The sequence below is a fragment of the Cervus canadensis genome, chromosome 7 (assembly GCF_019320065.1).
Source record: "Cervus canadensis isolate Bull #8, Minnesota chromosome 7, ASM1932006v1, whole genome shotgun sequence".
NCBI lineage: Eukaryota > Metazoa > Chordata > Mammalia > Artiodactyla > Cervidae > Cervus > Cervus canadensis.
The window spans coordinates 14,841,998-14,861,979 of NC_057392.1; the positions used below are offsets into that span (position 1 = coordinate 14,841,998).

A 19,982-nucleotide genomic window follows, 5' to 3' on the forward strand; every position below is an offset into this window, starting at 1 on the left:
AGAAAGACCAAAGGGCCTGCATTAACCCAAGAATATATTTAAAGCCTTGATTCTGAACTAAAGGATGGAGCAGTACCACACCTTTCCAGCAGAAGTGGGTCACAAAATTTGGTGGGAAGGGAGGTCACAAAAGTTGGTGCTTTTCCCAACTATGCTGGTTTACATGTCTCAGCCCACTCTGCAGGATATTCTCCATTCTTTCAGAAGGAAATCAACTGTAAAGCAGTGAGATTTGCCAAGAAAACAAATCACTGTCCTTCAGGATTGTGGTGGCCAAGACAGTCTTAAGAGAACCTGATTTAAGAGTATATCTAGGAGCAATGGGAAGCCTTAGACCAAATTCAACTTATATAAAACTGCTGCCCTTCGGGCTATCTTCTAGGGATATTGTTTCCACCAAAAAGTTCGAAAAATATTAAGTTGCTGAAGTTAACATATATAAAAGGGAACTTATAACAAAATCTATAAATATGCTTTAGGAAGCAGTTGTTTTCCAAATAGATGAGCTATACAGAAAAGTCACATACTAACATAATTAAAATAAGTGTACTAAATTATGATTTATAGAAATGTGATTGTGGCTTATCATGTATAAGTAGCAAGGAGCTCACCAAAAACCATTAAGCTACTTTAAATGGCTCCTGGCAACCAAGCATTTGCTTGAGTTGAGATCAGTGAGGCTTCTCAGATACTAAAACACAAAACAGAATGCCCATAGAAAGGATGAGGGCTTTTAAAAAACAAGGGAATGGTACTGCCAGCATATTAGAATTCAGGTCCTGCCTTCTGCCAGAAGCCAGAGCTCTGGACAGTGCTATGCATTTACACATTACTCTGGATCCCCCACCCCTATTATATAAGCAATACCTTGTCATGGAAAGAAATTCCATATTTTAAGGGAGCGAAAGAAAAGCATCAGCACCCATTTCCCCTCCCCAGAAGACTTAGATTTACTTTAAATGCTGCTATAACATGTCTAGAGAAGGCCTGGAAAAGTTAAGACTCTAATAAGCAATAATTACTTCCTGAAAGCTGTCATTGCACCACGCAAACCTTCATTATCGGCAAGACCCAGTGAGTGTGAGCATGATCAGTCTCTCAGTCATGCAGGACTTTTTGTGATCCTGTGGACTGTAGCCTGGTAGGCTGCTCTGTCCATGGGATTTCCAGGCAAGAGTACTGCAGTGGGTTGCCATTTTCTCCTCCCGGGGATCTTCCTGGCTCAGGCATTGAACCCACCTCTCCTGCACTGGTAGGTGACTGAGCCACCTCGGAAGCCCCCAGATTTAGGGTGAGAACATACAATGAGACAGTTTCAATACATAAATTTTCTTACAAGTTTAATACTTCTGAAGTAAGAATCTTGTACAACAAACAACAATTGTATGTTCTAAAAAGTATTATCAGCAGTGTGAAGCTTCTGTTGTTGTTAAGAACACAGAATAAAGACTCCCTGAATGAAGCCTTGTTTTTAATATTTACTTCTGCCTGAAGATTGTTTTCTAACTCTTGGCATTAAGTCATAAATCTAATTTCTCATATTTGAGTTTCCTGTTAAACTACATTTATCTATCACATGATACCAGGAGACATTAAAATTATGTTTCATTTTCTTTAGCTTTGCCACAAAGGGAATACACAGTTTATGCAAGGATTTCTAAAGTGCAACACTGATAAACCGAAAAAGATATTAATAAATGTTATAAATACTTGCCCTTCCTGTGATTTTTCCTTCTGAAAAATCAGTTCTAAATCTCTGAAAGAGAAGACATAAAAAACATAGTTTATAACAACAGACTTATTAAGAGAGACTCTCAGTTCAGTACTTTCTATCCAAAGTAAGTGAAATCCCAACTTGGTAATCCTGATATTAAAAAAGGTTATTAAAGTTACAGTCTAAAGAGATTCAATAAATAGTGTGTGAAATTTTATTGAAAAACAGGGTAGATTAAACATACAACTGCTTTGTTCTATATAATGCATTTAAAAAGACTTAAAAAAACTATCAAACCTAAAGGACTATCCAGCCTCTTAGTAAGAAAAAAGTAAAAGTTTCACAGTGTCAACTAAGGGTCAATAAGTGGGAAAAGGGCTCAGAACATTAGTATCTGTACTTTAACTCATTAAAAAAGAGGGAAATTTAGTGTATTAACATGAAACAGTTCTCACCAATGCTTCTGTAAGAAGTTCTGTTCTGTGCTCTGTAGAAAATTTTAATGTTTCTGACTTTTTTCCACTGCCTTTACGAAATGTGAGGTTGAACTCTGTTCCTTGTCCTTTTCCTACAGGACTGATGCTGCAAATGTCTCCATAAGGCCACTAACAAAAAAAAAAAAAAAAAAAAAGGAAATCATTCAACTGGTGCTACACTGTGGTGAAATGCAACACTTATTTTTACTATTTTAATTTCAAATCACTGATTAAATGAAAAAATTTTAAAAAACAGTACTGAGATCTAGAAAACGTTTTGTTTTACACTAACTCTATAAAACAAACTAAAAAGTTTTTAGTTATCAGAGACAAAAAAGTTCTGTTTTCCAATTTCAATGCCTGATTGATTAATGATTGATCAATCCAAAGCAATTAAAATACACAGATATGAAAAGAACTGAGGAATAATATTTTATGATTATCTACAAACCTTTAAAAACAGCAACAAAAAGAGGAATCTGTAAAACATGCCTAATTTGTACTTAAACTAGAATATTTTTAAGTGTTTATTTACCTGTATTCAGTTTAGTCTTGCCTTTATAAACAGAAACCTTATGACAAACATTTTCTAACCAATGCACTTATGACTTATGTATGTCTGTATTACAGTAACAATATTGCCCTTAAAATTATAAAGAATCTACAAATTTTACATTAAAATGATGGTTATGATCAAAGTAACAGTAGAAAGTTATACCCCTTAGAGCCTAGAAATATGCACACATATGCTCCCTTTATTTATTTATGTTTGGTCTTGATTACTGAGCATTATATAAGCATATTAATCTTTTTCAAATTTGACATTCCTATCCTTCCTGGCCTGATTTCAGGCTAGGGAGCATTGGCTTTTAAAAATTCAAGTGGAGTTCATACACCGAATAGCTTCTAAAATTATTACCTGATTTGTTACTTCTAAGGTATTGGGATTATATGTAGTAATCGCATGGGTTCCAACTGAAAAGACACGCTTATACCTACAAAGGAAATCAAGTACTTAAATTCAGTCTTAAAGGAAACATTTTATAAGAAAATACATATAACACAAAAGGAACAGTTCAATAAATAAATAGAAGTGTTAGTTGACTTAATGTGATTAAATATAGCTTTGTTTAATATTCTTACATTTTTAATGTTCTGAAATGCCACTGATATAAAAATCTACCCATCACTCAATCTACTGTGAAACAATAAGATCCTTAAGTAGAAAAGTAAAACCTATGAAACCAATCTTTGTTGTTAGTATACCTGAAGTTAAACAAAAAACTGCCAGATGATGCCAAAATACTCTAAATGGGAAAATTAAAAAAAAAAAAGACACTATACACTAGTAATTCTTTCAAAATATCCTTTCAACAAGATCATGATGCAAATGAAGGAAAAGCTACAGCCTACAACTGGTCTATCACAGTCCTTTTTCTGGAATCTTAATGATTTCTATTTAAGCAACTACCTATATTACAATTAAGTGTTGCAATTTTTTGGAAGTAGGACGCCTACATCACAGACAAGCCATTTTCCCTTCTTAAGTCACTTCCTTTACTTAAAGCAACATATTTGAAGGAGAATAACCATTTGGGTATCAGTAATTTTTCAGAAGACAGAGAAATTCATAACGATGAAAAGTGGAAACTGAATTACAAAAACGTATTTAAAACGGACAAATTAGCTCTTTGAAAATAAGATGAGTAATATTCCATTGTGTATATGTACCATAACTTTCTTATCCATTCATCTGATGATGGGCATCTAGGTTGCTTCCATGTGCTGGCTATTATAAACAGTGCTGCGATGAACATTGGGGTACACATGTCTCTTTCAGTTCCGGTTTCCTTGGTGTGTATGCCCAGGAGTGTGATTGCTGGGTCATATGGCAGTTCTATTTCCAGTTTTTTAAGGAATCTCCACACTGTTCTCCATAGTGGCTGTACTAGTTGGCATTCCCACCAACAGTGTAAGAGGGTTCCCTTTTCTCCACACCCTCTCCAGCATTTACTGCTTGTAGACTTTTGGATAGCAGCCATTCTGACTGGTGCGACTATGGTACATATACACAATGGAATATTACTCAGCCATTAAAAAGAATACATTTGAATCAGTTCTAATGAGATGGATGAAACTGGAGCCCATTATACAGAGTGAAGTAAGCCAGAAAGATAAAGACCAATACAGTATACTAATGCATATATATGGAATTTAGAAAGATAGTAACTATAACCCTATATGCCAAGACAGAAAGAGACACAGATGTATAGAACAGACTTTTGGACTCTATGGGAGAAGGCAAGGGTGGGATGATCTGAGAGAACAGCATTGAAACATGTATATTATCAAGTGTGAAACAGATCGCCAGTCCAGGATGGATCCACGAGACAAGTGCTCAGGGCTGGTGCACTGGGACGACCCAGAGGGATAGGATGGGGAGGGATGTGGGAGGGGGGTTCAGGATGGGGAAACACATGTAAATCCATGGCTGATTCATGTCAATGTATGGCAAAAACCACTACAATACTGTAAAGTAATTAGCCTCCAACTAATAAAAATAAATGAAAAAACAAAAACAAAAAAACAACCTAGTAGCTTTACTACAGTATCATTTGCTATTAGTCATTGCAAGTATATGCTTATTCTTTTTAATAAACAATTTCAAAGCCTTTTTTTTTCCTGAAAAAAAAAAAAAAGAAAAAAAGATGATAAACTAGGGCTGTGCTGTGAGCTCAGTTGCTCAGTCATGTCTGTTTGCAACCCCATGGACTGTAGCCCACCAGGCTGCTCTGTTCATGGGATTCCCCAGGCAAAAATACTGGAGTGGGTTGCCATCTCCTTCTCCAGAAAATAAGTCTAAGAAAATACAAAAACAAAATTAAGAATAAGATAATTTATAACCAAAGACACAGAAGAAAAAAATGATGTAAGTCTATGCTGATAAATATGAAAATTGAGAATAAATCAACATCTATTACATGAATTTAAGAAAGCCAAAAACAATTACATCCTACAAAAGTACTAGGATCAAACAAGGAGATGAAACCCTAAAGGAACAGGTAAATTCTATGCTTCTTCAATTGTTCCAGGAAACAAACTAAAGCTTCTCAGTTCTTCCAGGGATAATAAAACCTGGCAAAACAAACAAATCTATTTTTAAATAAATAGTATCAATAAGAATCAAATGAAAATAGTAATACACCATGATCAAAGACAGTTCATTTTAGGAAAACAGTTGATTAGCATATTTATTGTGTTATTATGTGTTAATTAGCATATTTATTGAAATATCTTTCGGTATTTTAGTAAGAGATTTTTAAATGATCAAAACGGATGTTAAATATAATCAGATGCCTTTTTTACAAGAATGGAAAAGGTTGTGCTTTTCTGCTTTAAACTACTAATACAGTAAAAAGGTACACATTACCATAAACCAACAGTCACCCTCTGACTCAAAGGTCACACGCTAGGAGTATTCTCATGAAGATCAAGAGAGCTCTTTCACATTTTAACTTCCTATTGTTCTAATCAGTACATTATATAATAAAAATGACAAAGCTTCCATTTTGGGGAAAAATGATAGATTTTATTAATCTTTACCATTTTGCTGTATTACAAATTTTTCCCCTAATTTCTTATGTTGAAGGTGCAATGGGAAACTAAACAATGAGCACACTTCCTTCTAATATAAAAACATTCGTTTGCTGCTATCTAAAGTGGCATCACCAACGCGATGGATATGAGTTTGAGTAGGCTCCGGGAGTTGGTGATGGGACAGGGAACCCTGGCATGCTGCAGTCCATGGGGTCGCAAAGAGTCGGTCGCGACTGAACTGAACTGAAATGAACTGAAAGTGGGGAGAGGGTTGAGGGACAGATGAAGTAGATGAGGATTTATCTGAATAGCTCAAAAGTCTCAAAGTTTCAGAGGCTTAATTAATGAGAACAAAGAAAACCAAAGAAATAAAAAATCTTATTAAACCAGTATTTGCTTCAGAAGATAGCATAATGAAATCAAATGTATGGCAGAAATATGAATTCACAAATTCTATCTTTCAGAATCATCTTGATAAACATGCCAATATTTTTATCTTTAAAATTTTTTACTGCAGGATAGTTGATTTACAGTGTTGTGTTAGTTTCAGCTGTACGCCAAAGTGAATCAGTTATACATATAAACATATCCACTTTTTAAAGATTCTTTTCCCATATAGGTCATTACAAAATACTGAGTAGAATTCCCTGTGCTATACTAGTTAGATATCTATTATAGATATATTTACTAGTTAGATATCTATTAATGTAAAGTGGTATCTACGTCAATCTCAATCTCCCAATTTATCCCTCCCTCCCTTTCCCATCCGCCCCAAGCATAAGTTTGTTTTTCACATCTTTTACTCTCTTGTTCTATAAATGAATTCATTTCAAACATGCCAATTTGTATAATCCTGAAATAAAACTACAGAATTTATTTACTTTACTCTGGAAGCAAAATCCTAAGAATTAAATGCCTGAAATGTTCCAAAAATCAACTGATAAGGTGATATTCATAATCTTAAGAGAATCTAAGTCAAGAAAATATCCTTTTCAATTCTATACTAATCTCTACCCAACAAAGCTCTTCCTGACATTTTTCTTGTATAACTTTTTCATCTTGATTAGTGCTGTGCAAAAGAACTTTCCAAAATGATGGAAATATTCTGTAGCTACACTATCCAATTAGTTAGCTCTTTTGAGCACCTGAAATGTGGCTAATGAGCAACTGTAAACAGCCATGCTTGGTGAGTGGTTACCATATTGAAGAGAGTGCATTTTAGGTACTGCAGCAAAAGTATGCTGGAGTGAGATGTCCACTAGGCCCAAAATACTGTCATAACTGGTAAAGTCAGAGCTCTAAAGCTTCCTAAGAAGAGAGCTGTAAGAAAATTCTTAGGAAAATGTCCTCCCATTCCTCTCTCTTTCTCTTCTCTTTTTTTAAGGGTTCCACAGACCTCTCTCCACTAGGACAGCTGCTGCACTTCCCTTTAAGGTTAGGGCAAATATTGTACTCCTAGGTCATTTTATAGAGGTTCTTTTGTGGTCCAGTGGTTAAGAATCTGCCTTCCAGCCAGTCAGGGGACACAGGTTCGATCCTTGGTCCCGGAAGATTCACATAACTACTGAGGCCACGTGCTGCAACTATCCAGGACCAGAGGCCATGCTCCACAACAAAGAGAAGCTACCACAATGAGTAGCCTCTGCTCACCGCAACTAGAGAAAGCCCACACACAACAATGAAGACCCAATACAGCCCAAAATTAATTAATTTAAACAAAAACTTTTTAAAGCACCCTTAAACCTTCCAAGAACCTAAAAAGCCCCCTGGGATACCAGATTTAGATTAAAATCAGAATGAGCTCACATGTATGGTATGTTAGTGAAACTTGCAATTTAAGATTTTTTTTTAAAATGAAACAAAGATGTATATTACATTTAGAAAAACTGGCAAAAAGGTAAACATTACTAAATTTCAAAAAGTAGAATTCTTTTTCTTGTGATCCAGTTATATATATATACACACACACACATATTATTTTTGAAATTATGCTCCATTATAGTATATAACAAGATATTGACTATAGTTTCCTGTGCTGTGGCGTAGACCTTTATTGCTTGCTGCATATATACATATATATATTTTTAATTACAAATCTAGCTTTCTACTTTTACTAAGTCAAACAAGTAGAATCAAAATATCACAAATTTTTTAGTTAGGCAAAAATTCAAAAGTTTTCTAAAATATATATTATACATATTATTTATGTATATGTATACAAAAGTTTTTCTACTACACTTGATAAAGGCTTGAGAAAGAACATTAAAAAAAAAAGAAATGGAGAAATTGGAAAACATTAAATGAAATAGGAGCACTGAATATGAAATAGAAAAAGTGAAACAAACTCGATAAAAGTAAAAGCTCTTCATACAGTCCAGCTGTTTTTAAACATGGCTGCTCATTAGAAATGTATCTGGAGCTCTGGTGAAAAAAAAGAAATACCTGGGCATCTGTGGTGGTAATGGTTTAGTCACTAAGTCATGTCCAACTCTTGTGACCCCATGGACGGTAGCCTGCCAGGCTCCTCTGCCCATGGGATTCTCCTGGCAAGTATAATGGAGTAGACTGCCATTTCCTCCTCCAGAGGATCTTCCCAACCCAGAAATCGAACCCGGGTCTCCTGCATTGCAGGCAGATTCCAAGATAATTCTGATATGCATCTGGATTTGATCATAGGTTCTTCTATTTAACGGTACTGTTCGAAATATAGAATTCCATTATTTTTCTATTAATCAATCGTGATACAATGGTACTGAGTAATAATAGTTTTTCTTGTTGTTCAGTCACTAAGTCGTGTATGACTCTTTGTGACCCCACAGACTGCAGCATGCCAGGCTTTCCTATCCGGCACCATCTCCTGGAGTTTGCTCAAACTCATGTCCATTGAGTCGGTAATGCCATCCAACCATCTGATCCTCTGTCTGTCTCTTCTCTTTCTGCCCTCAATCTTTCCCTGCTTTCTTCTTTTTAAAATATTTTATTTTTGGCTGCACTGGGTCTTCGCTGCTTTGCACAGGTGCATGGGCTTCAAAAGTTGCAGCGCATGGGCTCAGTACCTGCAGACTGCAGGCTCTAGAGCCATGGGTTCAGTGGTGGTTGTGCATGGGCTTAGATGCTCCACAGCATGTGGAATTTTCCTGGACCAGGGATTGAAACTTTGTCCCCTGCAATGGCAGGCAGATTCTTACCCACTGCACCACAGGGAAATCCTGCATTCAGGATTTCCTTTTGAAATAATTTTTTATAACATGATTTTTTTCCATACAGCAACTTTTCTTAGGGAAGAAAAAACTAATAACGTCAGGTTAGATACTCCATATTATCATGGACTGCCTCAATATTAAATGAGTACCTAATGGTGTGCTGGGTTCAATGATATGGCAGTGAGTAAGAGTTCCTTAAAGACCTAGTTTCCTCTGGGCAGATATTTTATTTGTTATTTAGTTAACCAATTTAGATATCTTAAATAAAACTTCAAAGTAGTAAGAGCTAAGACAATTGTCAGTCATTGTAAGAAAGTTTATTTCAGACCTGAATACTCTTAAATAACTTGTATCAATTAGACATGTACAATATTATCAAGACAAAAATGTATTATAAAAATACTGGGCACCATCACAAGGTCATATACTTCTGTACCGAAATTCGTACTATTCATTTATCTCAAAAGAGAGAAAACTCAACATTACTTTTTTTGTTAAGTACAGAAAAAGCTTGTGTTTATTATAAAATAATGGTTCGCAGGTGGTGCAGTAGTAAAGAATCGGCCTGCCCATGCAAGAGCTGCAAGAGATGCAGGTTCGACCCCTGGGTCGAGAAGATGCTCTGGAGTAGGAAATGGCAAACCACTCCAGTATTCTTGCCTAGAAATTTCTATGGACAGAGGCGTCTGGTGGGCCACAGTACATGAGGTCGCAAAGAGTCAAATATTAATGAGCTGCTGAGCACACACAGTGGCTCTCTAATTTCCTGTGAAAATAAAAACCTTTGTGAATTTATTTTAAAGTTAACATCTTCAATCCCTTCAGTGGATAGTCTACGCAACAGGTTTCAAATAAGCCAAACAGATCTAAACAGAGCTGAAAGAGACAGGTTTTGTTACCTCATGTAGTCCTCAAAATATACAGCTTGAACTCCAATAGTACCCTGGGTAAACTTGGCTACTTTTAATTGTTCACTAGCATGGTGCTGGAGTGACTGTGAGGAGATACCCCACGTCCAAGGGTAGAGAAGCCCCAGCAAGATGCTAGGCACTGGAGAAGTGACTGCACAGCCCTGGAGGCACTTTGAGGAGATACCCCATGTCCAAGGGCAAAGGAGAAGCCCCAGCAAGATGGTAGGGGGGCGAAATTGCGTTTAGAAACAGACCTCATACCCGCCAGAGAGGCTCAGAGGACTCAAACAAACCTTCTGCACACCAGGATCCAAAAACCCACAGAGACTGAAACAGAACTCTGAGTGTCTCCTGTGGAGGTAAGGGTCAAAACTGGCCTGCCACAGGGGCAGGGGTTCTGGGTGCAGCAGACTTGGTTATGGCACAAGCCCTCTTGGAGGAGGTCGCCATTAACCCCACCACTGAGTCGCCAGAACTTACACAGGACTGGGGAAGCAGACTCCTGGAGGGCAGAAACACAACCTCGTGTGCACCAGGACCCAGCAGAAAGGAGCAGTGACCCACAAGAGACTGACCCAGACGTGCCCATGAGTGTCTAGGAGTCTATGGAGGAGGCCTGGGTCAGTGGTGGCCTTCTGCAGGGTTGGGGGAACTGAGTGTAGCAGTGCCTGTATGGGACCTTCTGAAGGAGGTCAGCATTATCTTCATTACTTCCGCCATGGTTTCAGTTCAGTTCAGTCACGCTGTCGTGTCCGACTCTCTGCGACCCCATGGACTGCAGCACGCCAGGCCTCCCTGTCCATCACGAACTCCCGGAGTTCACTCAAACTCATGTCCAATGAGTCAATGATGCCATCCAACTATCTCATCCACTGTGGTCCTCTTCTCCTCCTGCCTTCAATCTTTACCATCATCAGGGTCTTTTCCAATGAGTCAGTTCTTCACATCAGGTGGCCAAAGTATTGGACTTTCGGCTTCAGCATCAGTCCTTCCAATGAACATTTAGGACTGATTTCCTTTAAGATGGACTGGTTGGATCTCCTTGCAGTCCAAGGGGCTCTCGAGAGTCTTCTCCACCACCACAGTTCAAAAGCATCAATTCTCTGGTGCTCAGATTTCTTTATATTTCAACTCTCACATACATACATGACTACTGGAAAAACCACAGCCTTGACTAGACGGACCTTTGTAGACAAAGTAATGTCTCTGCTTTTTAATACGCTATCTCGGTTTGTCATAACTTTTCTTGTAAGGGGTAAGTGTCTTTTAATTCCATGGCTGCCGTCACAATCTGCAGTGATCTTGGAGCCCCCAAAAATAAAGTCTGACACTGTTTCCACTGTTTCCCCATCTATTTGCCATGAAGTGATGGGATCAGATGCCATGATCTTAGTTTTCTGAATGTTGGGCTTTAAGCCAACTTTTTCACTCTCCTCTTTTGCTTTCATCAAGAGGCTCTTTAGTTCTTCTTCACTTTCTGTCATAAGGGTACTGTCATCTGCATATCTGAGGTTACTGATATTTCTCCCGGCAATCTTGAATCCAGCCTGTGCTTCATCCAGCCTGGCATTTCTCATGATGTACTCTGCATATAAGTTAAATAAGCAGGGTGACAATATACAGCCTTGACATACTCCTTGCTCTATTTGGCACCAGTCTGTTGTTCCATGTCCAGTTCTAACTGTTGCTTCCTGACCTGCATATAGGTTTCTCAACAGGCAGGTCAGGTGGTCTGGTATTGCCATCTCTTTCAGAATTTTCCACACATTGTGGTTATCCACACAGTCAAAGGCTTTGGCATAGTCAAAAAAGCAGAACTAGATGTTTTTCTAGAACTCTGTCACTTTTTCAATAATTCAACGGATGTTGACAATTTCTTCTCTGGTTCCTTTGCCTTTTCTAAATTCAGCTTGAACAGCTGGAATTTCACGATTCACATACCGTTGAAGCCTGGCTTTGAAAATTTTAAGCATTACTTTACTAGCATGAGATGAATGCGATTGTGCAGTAGTTTGAGCATTCTTTGGCATTGCCTTTCTTTGGGATTGGAATGAAAACTGACCTTTTCCAGTCCTGTAACCAGTGCTGAGTTCTTCAAATTTGCAGGCATACTGAGTGCAGCACTTTCACAGCATCATCTTTTAGGATCTGAAATAGCTCAACTAGAATTCCATCACCTCCACTAGCTTTGTTCGTAGTGATGCTTCCTAAGGCCCATTTGACTTCGCATTCCAGGATGTCTGGCTCTAGGTGAATGATCATACTATTATGACAATCTGGGTGGTGAAGATCTTTTTTGTAGAGTTTTTCTGTGTATTCTTGCCACCTCTTCTTAATATCTTCTGCTTCTGTTAGGTCCATACAGCTTCTCCTTTATTGGGCCCATCTTTGCATGAAAAGTTCCCTTGGTATCTCTAATTTTCTTGAAGAGATCTCTAGTCTTTTCCATTCTATTGTTTTCCCCTATTTCTTTCCAGTGATCACTGAGGAAGGCTTTCTTATCTCTCTTTGCTATTCTCTGGAACTCTGCATTCAAATGGGTATATCTTTCCTTTTCTCCTTTGCTTTTTACTTCTCTTCTTTTCACAACTAATTGTAAGGCCTCCTCAGACAATCATTTTGCCTTTTTGCATTTCTGGTTCTTTGGGATGGTCTTGATTCCTGTCTCCTGTACAGTGTCACAAACCTCCATCCATAGTTCTTCAAGCACTCTGTCTATCTGATCTAATCCTTTGAATCTATTTCTCACTTCCATGGTATAATCTTAAGGGATTTGATTTACTTCATACCTGCATAGTCTGGCCTGGAGAATTCCATGGACTGTAGAGCCCATGGGGTTGCAAAGAATCGGACACAACTGAGCGACTTTCACTTTCACTAACTGAGCAATACGTCGTCTATGACACTAGCAAATCTGTACTCCTCACATAACTAATCATTTTAACCAAAACTTTGCAAGCAGTAAAACTGCTCAGAATCTGCAGAGAGGCAGTAGAACAGCATTTTAGCTGGCTTCTAAGATTGCATTTCAGGTCCAACAGGGACACAGAAACTCTTAAGAAAATTATCTGTTCTGAGAAGTAAGAAGGAAGAAGATATACTAGGTCCCTGGGTCACATTAGCTAATTAATCAAATATCAAAGGTATCTGATAATCTGGCGGCTGCATGATGGCACAGGAGCGGCAGCTGCGCGACAGCACAGGAGCAGCTGAGAGGAGCTACCCCACGTCCATGGTAGGGGCGGCAGCCCAGAAGACCTACCCCACGTTCAAGGTCAAGGGCTGAGAGGAGCTATCCCAAGGCCAAGGAGCGGCTGGAAGGAGCTACTCCACGTCCGAGGTCAGGGGTGGCAGCCTTGAGGAGCTACCATATGCCCAAGCTCAGGGCTGGCGGCTGAGAGGAGCTAACCCACGTCCAAGGTAAGGAGCAGAGGCTGCCCTTTGCTGGAGCACCCATGAAGAAATATCCCACATCCAAGGTAAGAAAAACCTAAGTAAGACGGTAGGTGCTGAGAGAGGGCATCAGAGGGCAGACAGACTGAAACCACAATCACAGAAAACTGGCCAATCTGATCACATGGACCACAGTCTTGTCTAACTCAATGAAACTAAGCCATGCTGTGTGGGGCCACCCAAGACGAAGGGGTCATGGTGGAGAAGTCTGACAGAATGTGGTCCACTGGAGGAGGGAATGGCAAACCACTTCACTATTCTTGACTTGAGAAACCTATGAACAGTATGAAAAGGCAAAAAGATAGGACACTGAAAGAACAACTCCCCAGGTCGGTAGGTGCCCAATATGCTACTGGAGGTCAGTGGAGAAATAACTCCAGAAAGAATGAAGAGACGAAGCCAGAGCAAAAACAATACCCAGCTGTGGATGTGACTGGTGATGGAGGTAAAGACCAATGCTGTAAAGAGCAATATCGCAAAAAAAAAAAAAAAGAGCAATATCGCATAGGAACCTGGAATGTTAGGTCCATGAATCAAGGCAAACTGTAAGTGGTCAAATAGGAGATGGCAAGAGTGAACAACGGCATTTTAGGAATCAGCAAACTAAAATGGACTAGAATGGGTGAAATTTAACTCAGATGACCATTATATCTACTACTATGGGCACAAATCCCTCAAAAGAAACAGAGTAGGCCTCAAATTCAACAAAAGAATCCAAAATGCAGTACTTGGATGCAATTGCAAAAACGACAGAATGATCTCTGTTCATTTCCAAGACAAACCATTCAATATCACCATAATCCAAGTCTATGCCCCGACCAGTAATGCTGAAGAAGCTGAAGTTGAATGGTTCTATGGAGACCAACAAGACCTTCTAGAACTAGTACCCCCAAAAAAGTCCTTTTCATTATAGGGGACTGGAATGTAAAAGTAGGAAGTCAAGAAACACCTGGAGTAACAGGCAAATATGGCCTTGGAGTACAGAATGAGCCTAGCAGGGCAAAGGCTAATAGAGTTTTGCCAAGAGAACGCACTGGTCATAGCAAATACCCTCTTCCAACAACACAAGACTCTACACATGGACATCACCAGATGGCCGACACCAAAATCAGATTGATTATATTCTTTGCAGCCAAAGATGGAGACGCTCTATATAGTCAGCAAAAACAAGACCAGGAGCTGACTGTGGCTCAGATCATGAACTCCATATTGCCAAATTCAGACTTAAATTGAAGAATGTGGGGAAAACCACTAGACTATTCAGGTATGAGCTAAATCAAATCCCTATGATTATACCGTGACAGTGAGAAATAGATTCAAGGAATTAGATCAGATAGACAGAGTGCCTGAAGAACTATGGATGGAGATTCATGATACTGTACAGGAGGCACAGATCAAGACCATCCCAAAGAAACAGAAATGCAAAAAGGCAAAATGGTTGTCTGAGGAGGCCTTACAAATCCCTGTGAAAAGAAGAGAAGTGAAAAGGCAAAGCAGAAAAGGAAAGATATACCCATTTGAATGCAGAGTTCCAAAGAATAGCAAAGAGAGATAAGAAAGCCTTCCTCAGTGATCACTGCAAAGAAATCGGGGAAAACAACAGAATGGGAAAGACTAGAGATCTCTTCAAGAAAATTAGAGATATCAAGAGAACTTTTCATGCAAAGATGGGCCCAATAAAGGACAGAAATGGTATGGACCTAACAAAAGCAGAAGATATTAAGAACAGGTGGCAAGAATACACAGGAGAATACAAAAAAGATCTTCATGACCCAGATAACCACAATGATGAATGTGATCACTCACCTAGAGCCAGACATCCTGGGATGCAAAGTCAAATGGGCCTTAGGAAGCATCACTACGAACAAAGCTAGTGGAGGTGATGGAATTCCAGTTGAGCTATTTTGAACTATCAGCTAAAAGATGATGCTATGAAAGTGCTGCACTGAAAGTGCTGGCAAATCTGGAAAACTCAGCAGTGGCCACAGGACGGGAAAAGGGCAGTTTTCATTCCAATCTCAAAGAAAGGCAATGCCAAAGAATGCTCAAACTACCGCACAACTATTCTCATCTCACACGCTAGTAAAGTAATGTTCAAAATTCTCCAAGCCAGGATTCAACAGTATGTGAACCAAGAACTTTCAGCTGTTCAAGCTGGATTTAGAAAAGGCAGAGGAACCAGAGATCAAATTGTCAACATCCATTGGATCACTGAAAAAGCGACAGAGTTCCAGAAAAACATCTACTTCTCTTTATTGACTATGGCAAAGCCTTTGACTGTGTGGATCACAACAAACTGTGGAAAATTCTTAAAGAGATGAGAATACCAGACCACCTGATCTGCTCTTGAGAAATCTGTATGCAGGTCAGGAAGCAACAATTAGAACTGGACATGCAACAACAGACTCATTCCAAATAGGGAAAGGAGTACGTCATGGCTGTATATTGTCACCTTGCTTATTTAACTTATATGCAGAGTACATCATGCAAAATGCTGGGCTAGATGAAGTACAAGTGGAATCAAGATTGCCGGGAAAAATATAAATAACCTCAGATATGCAGATGACACCACCCTTATGGAAGAAAGCAGAGAACAACTAAAGAGCCTCTTGATGAAAGTAAGAGAAGAGTGAAAAAGTTGGCTTACAGCTCAACATTCAAAAAACAAAGATGATGGCATCCAGTCCCATCACTTCATGGCAAATAAATGGGGAAACAGTGAGAGACTATTTTTGGGGGCTCCAAAATCACTGCCGATGGTGATGGCAGCCATGAAATTAAAAGATGCTTGCTCCATGGAAGAAAAGCTATGGCCAACCCAGATAGCATATTAAAAAGCAGAGACATTACTTTGCCAACAAAGGTCCATCTAATCAAAGCTATGGTTTTTCCAATAGTCATATGGATGTGAGAGCTGGACCATTAATAAAGTTGAGCACCAAAGAACTGATGCTTTTGAACTGTGGTGTTGGATAAGACTCTTAAAGAGCCCCTTGGACTGCAAGGAGATCCAACCAGTCAATCCTCAAGGAAATCAGTCCTGAATAATCATTGGAAGGAGTGATGCTGAAGCTAAAACTGCAATACTTTGGTCACCTGATGCAACGAACTGACTCATTGGAAAAGACCCTGATGCTGGTAAAGATTGAAGGCAGGAGGAGAAGGGGATGACCTAGGTTGAGATGGCTGGATGGCATCACCGGCTTGATGGACATGACTTTGAGTAAGCTCCGGGAGTTGGTGATGGACAGGGAGGCCTGATGTGCTGCAGTGCATGGGGTTGCGAAGTGTTGGACAGGACTGAGCAACTGAACTGAATTAGGTTCACAGTAATATTAAACAGGAGGTACAAAGACTTCCACCATGCTCCGTCCTCACCCTCCACATCCTACCCCATTACCAAGAACCACCCCCCAACAATTTGTTTCATCTGTATCTGATCAACATACTTTGATAAATCAGTATCCAACAAAGTCCACAGCTGAATTAGAGTTCACACTTGGTGTCTCACATTCTACGCTTTGGACAAAGTATCCAAGTATATCTACTATTACAGTATCATGGAGTAGTTTCACCTTCCAAAAATCCTCTGAACTCTGGCTATTTATCCTTTCTTCCCTGCTACAAACCTTGGAAGCCACTGATCTTTTTACTTTCTATAAAGTATCCCTTTTCTACACAATGCTATATAGTTTGAATTATACAGCACATAGCCTTCACAGATTAGCTTCTTTCACTTAGTATTTAAGTTTTAAGTTAAATTTAGGTTTCTTCTATGTCTTTTCATGACTTGATGGTTCATTTCTTTTGAGCACTGAATAATATTCATTGTCTGCATATATTAGCTTATTTACTCATTCACCTACTGAAAGACATTTTGGTTGCTTTAAAGTTTGGTAATTATGAATAAAGATGCTACAAACATCTGTGTGCAGGTTTCTGTGCAATGTAAGGATGTAAGTTCTCAGCTTCTCTGGATAAATTTAGTGTAACTGCTGGATCATATGGTAAGAGACCTGGAGGAGGGCATGGAATTCTTGCTTGGAGAATCCCACTGACAAAGCCTGGTAAGCTATGGTACACAGGGTTGCAAATAGCTGGATAGGACGGAAGCAACTTAGCAAGCACATGCATGCTGAGAACGCTGACTGTTGTAAGAAACCACCAAACTGTCTTCCCAAGAAGCGGTACCATTTCACATTTCCACCAGCAATAAAGGAGAGTTCTTGTTGCTTCACATCCTCACCAGCATTTGGAGTTGTCAAGCGTTCTGAATTCTGGTTATTTATTTCTCCATTTACATTTCCCTGAATTACTTGTCAACTGTGTATTTTCTATTTTTCTCTTTTATGGCCACACCGCATGTGGGATTGTAGTTCCCAGACCAGTGGAAGTACAGAGCCCTAACCACCGGACCACCAAGAAATTCCTGGCATATTTTCTTTGGTGAGATCTCTGTTAAGATTTTTGGCTCACTTTTTAATCAAGTTGTTTGTTTTTTCATTGTTAAGTTTTAAGAGTTCTTTGTAAGTAGAATAGTTATCTATTGCAGTTATTTTCTCCCAAATTGTCTTCACATTCTCTTGATAGTGTCTTTCAGAAAGCATAAGTTTTCAACTTATATAGTCCACTCATGTGGTGGACTATATTAAGTGGACTTAATATAGTCCACTCATCAATTCATTTTTTCATGACTGTTATCTTTGGTGTTGTATCTAAAACATCATCACCAAACCTAAGGTAATCTGGATGTTCTCTCATGTTATCTAGGAGTTTTATAATTTTGCATTTCACATTTTGGTCTGTGATCTGAAATTTGAGTTAATCTGAGTTAATTTTGTGAAGGATGTAGAATCTATGCCTAGATTCATTTTTTTGCAAGTGGATATCCAGGTGTCAAGTATCATTTGCTGCAAAGATTCTGTGCTTTTCAGCTGGAGTCGGGGGGAGAAGGAGAGGGTGGAAGGTATGGAGAGAGTAATGAGGAAACATTGAAAAAATAAAAAGACTGTGCTTTTAATAGAACATTGTGCATAAAATATAAAATTCCTATAAGGAGATGTGGTCCTATTTGCACTTCTTAAAGATATTCAAATATCAAGACAGCCTGATAATAAGAGATGTACAAAGAAAACACAAAGACAATTCAGGATGGACTCATATCTGGTTTAGAGGCTTGCAGGGGCAAGGGCTAAAATCAACAAAGCAGGGGGAAAAAAACCTCAGGATTCCTAGACTTACCAGAGTTGGTGAGGTGTGTAAGTAACAGGCAGCTAAAGAGAAGAGTCTCTCTTCCTTGTCCAACTCTATTTCTACTTACAGGAAAGGAATCAGAGATTCATCAGCTTCCCTTCCTCTTAACTCTTACCTTGAATTTCCTGTATCAAGCAAGTCATTCCAGGGGCTATGAATATAGTGGGTACCTGCCAATGACTTATCACAGACATATCCCAATGTACTGAAGCTAAAATCCTGTTCAGATACTAAAATCCTACTTTTAAATTCAGAGCATTTGCTGCAATTAATGTATGCAAATATTAAAGTGATCCACAGGCAGATTTTCCATGTAATTTCCATTCAGGAAAAAATTAAGTACCTAATTTTCAACCTTACTCTGAAGTTTTTCGTAGAGAATCTTCACTTCTGTTTAACTGAAATGTATGAATCTTCCTTCTATCAGAAATGACTTGCCAGGTCAAAAAGGAAATTTTGCTCTTTAATGAAAGAAAGCGTTTTTTACTACGGAAGTCTTCTCCTATTTCTCAGTTTCCAGAACAAAGATAAAATTTAATTATGTACAAGTGGGAAAATGACAAGCATAGCAGAAAAGCTACTTTGCCAGCCAAAGGGTCTACAATGATGGTGAACAGACCTGAATCATTAAAAAATGAGTAGTGGCTGCAAAGTGAAACATATGAAAACTATTATAAAGGTAACATGAAATAAGTGACATGAATATCCCCAAGGGAAATACCTGGAGAGGTTATCTTTAATTTAGGTATACTAAGAGAAAAAAAAATATTTGACCATCTTTACTGTCACTACCAATAACATTTTTTTGAAATGTTGGGGTTGAGATGGAATCTCTTAAAACTGAGGCCCTAAAGCCCCCATATCACACACAAAATTTGTTGTATGCAGATATATGTTCTAAAGAGAAGGTGCATATAGCAACTCCAAAACAACAGAAAAATTTCAATGTGGGGGCATTTATTTTTTCATAAGACCTATGAGAAATACTTTAAACTTAGAATTGGCTACATAAAACTGTTGTTGTTAGTCACTCAGTCGTGTCCAATTCTTTGCAACTCTATGAACTGTAGCCCACCAGGATCCTCTGTCCATGGAATTTTCCAGGCAAGAATATTGCAGTGGGTTGCCATTCTGTTCTCCAGGGGATCTTCCCGACCCTACCTGGGTCATCTGAATTTTAGGCAGATTCTTTACCGGCTGAGCCACCAGAAAAGGGCTACATACAATAGTAATATAATAAAAAATTCAGTGCCACACAATAATGTATATAACACAATGAAATAACTATCACTATCTAGGAAATGTAGGACCTTTGAAAAGAAAAGTGAAAGTGTAGTCACTCACTCATGTCCAACTCTTTGCAACCCCATGGACT

The 19,982-nt window shown here is 38.7% G+C and overlaps 1 protein-coding gene across 2 annotated transcripts in view; it reads right to left on the bottom strand.

The window, feature by feature from the left end:
- The window catches only part of DNAJC13 (DnaJ heat shock protein family (Hsp40) member C13), a 152,751-nt gene that overhangs the window by 103,362 nt on the left and 29,407 nt on the right, over positions 1-19,982 (bottom strand). For both annotated transcript variants that reach the window (XR_006270511.1, XM_043474402.1), the window contains exons 3-5: positions 3,110-3,185; positions 2,170-2,319; positions 1,715-1,756 (exon numbers count right to left, since the gene is read on the bottom strand). Coding sequence is in view for 1 of the 2 variants with exons in the window: in XM_043474402.1 (XP_043330337.1) it covers positions 1,715-1,756; positions 2,170-2,319; positions 3,110-3,185 (268 nt within the window). In the remaining variant the exon portion in view is untranslated. The remainder of the gene's footprint in view (positions 1-1,714; positions 1,757-2,169; positions 2,320-3,109; positions 3,186-19,982) is intronic.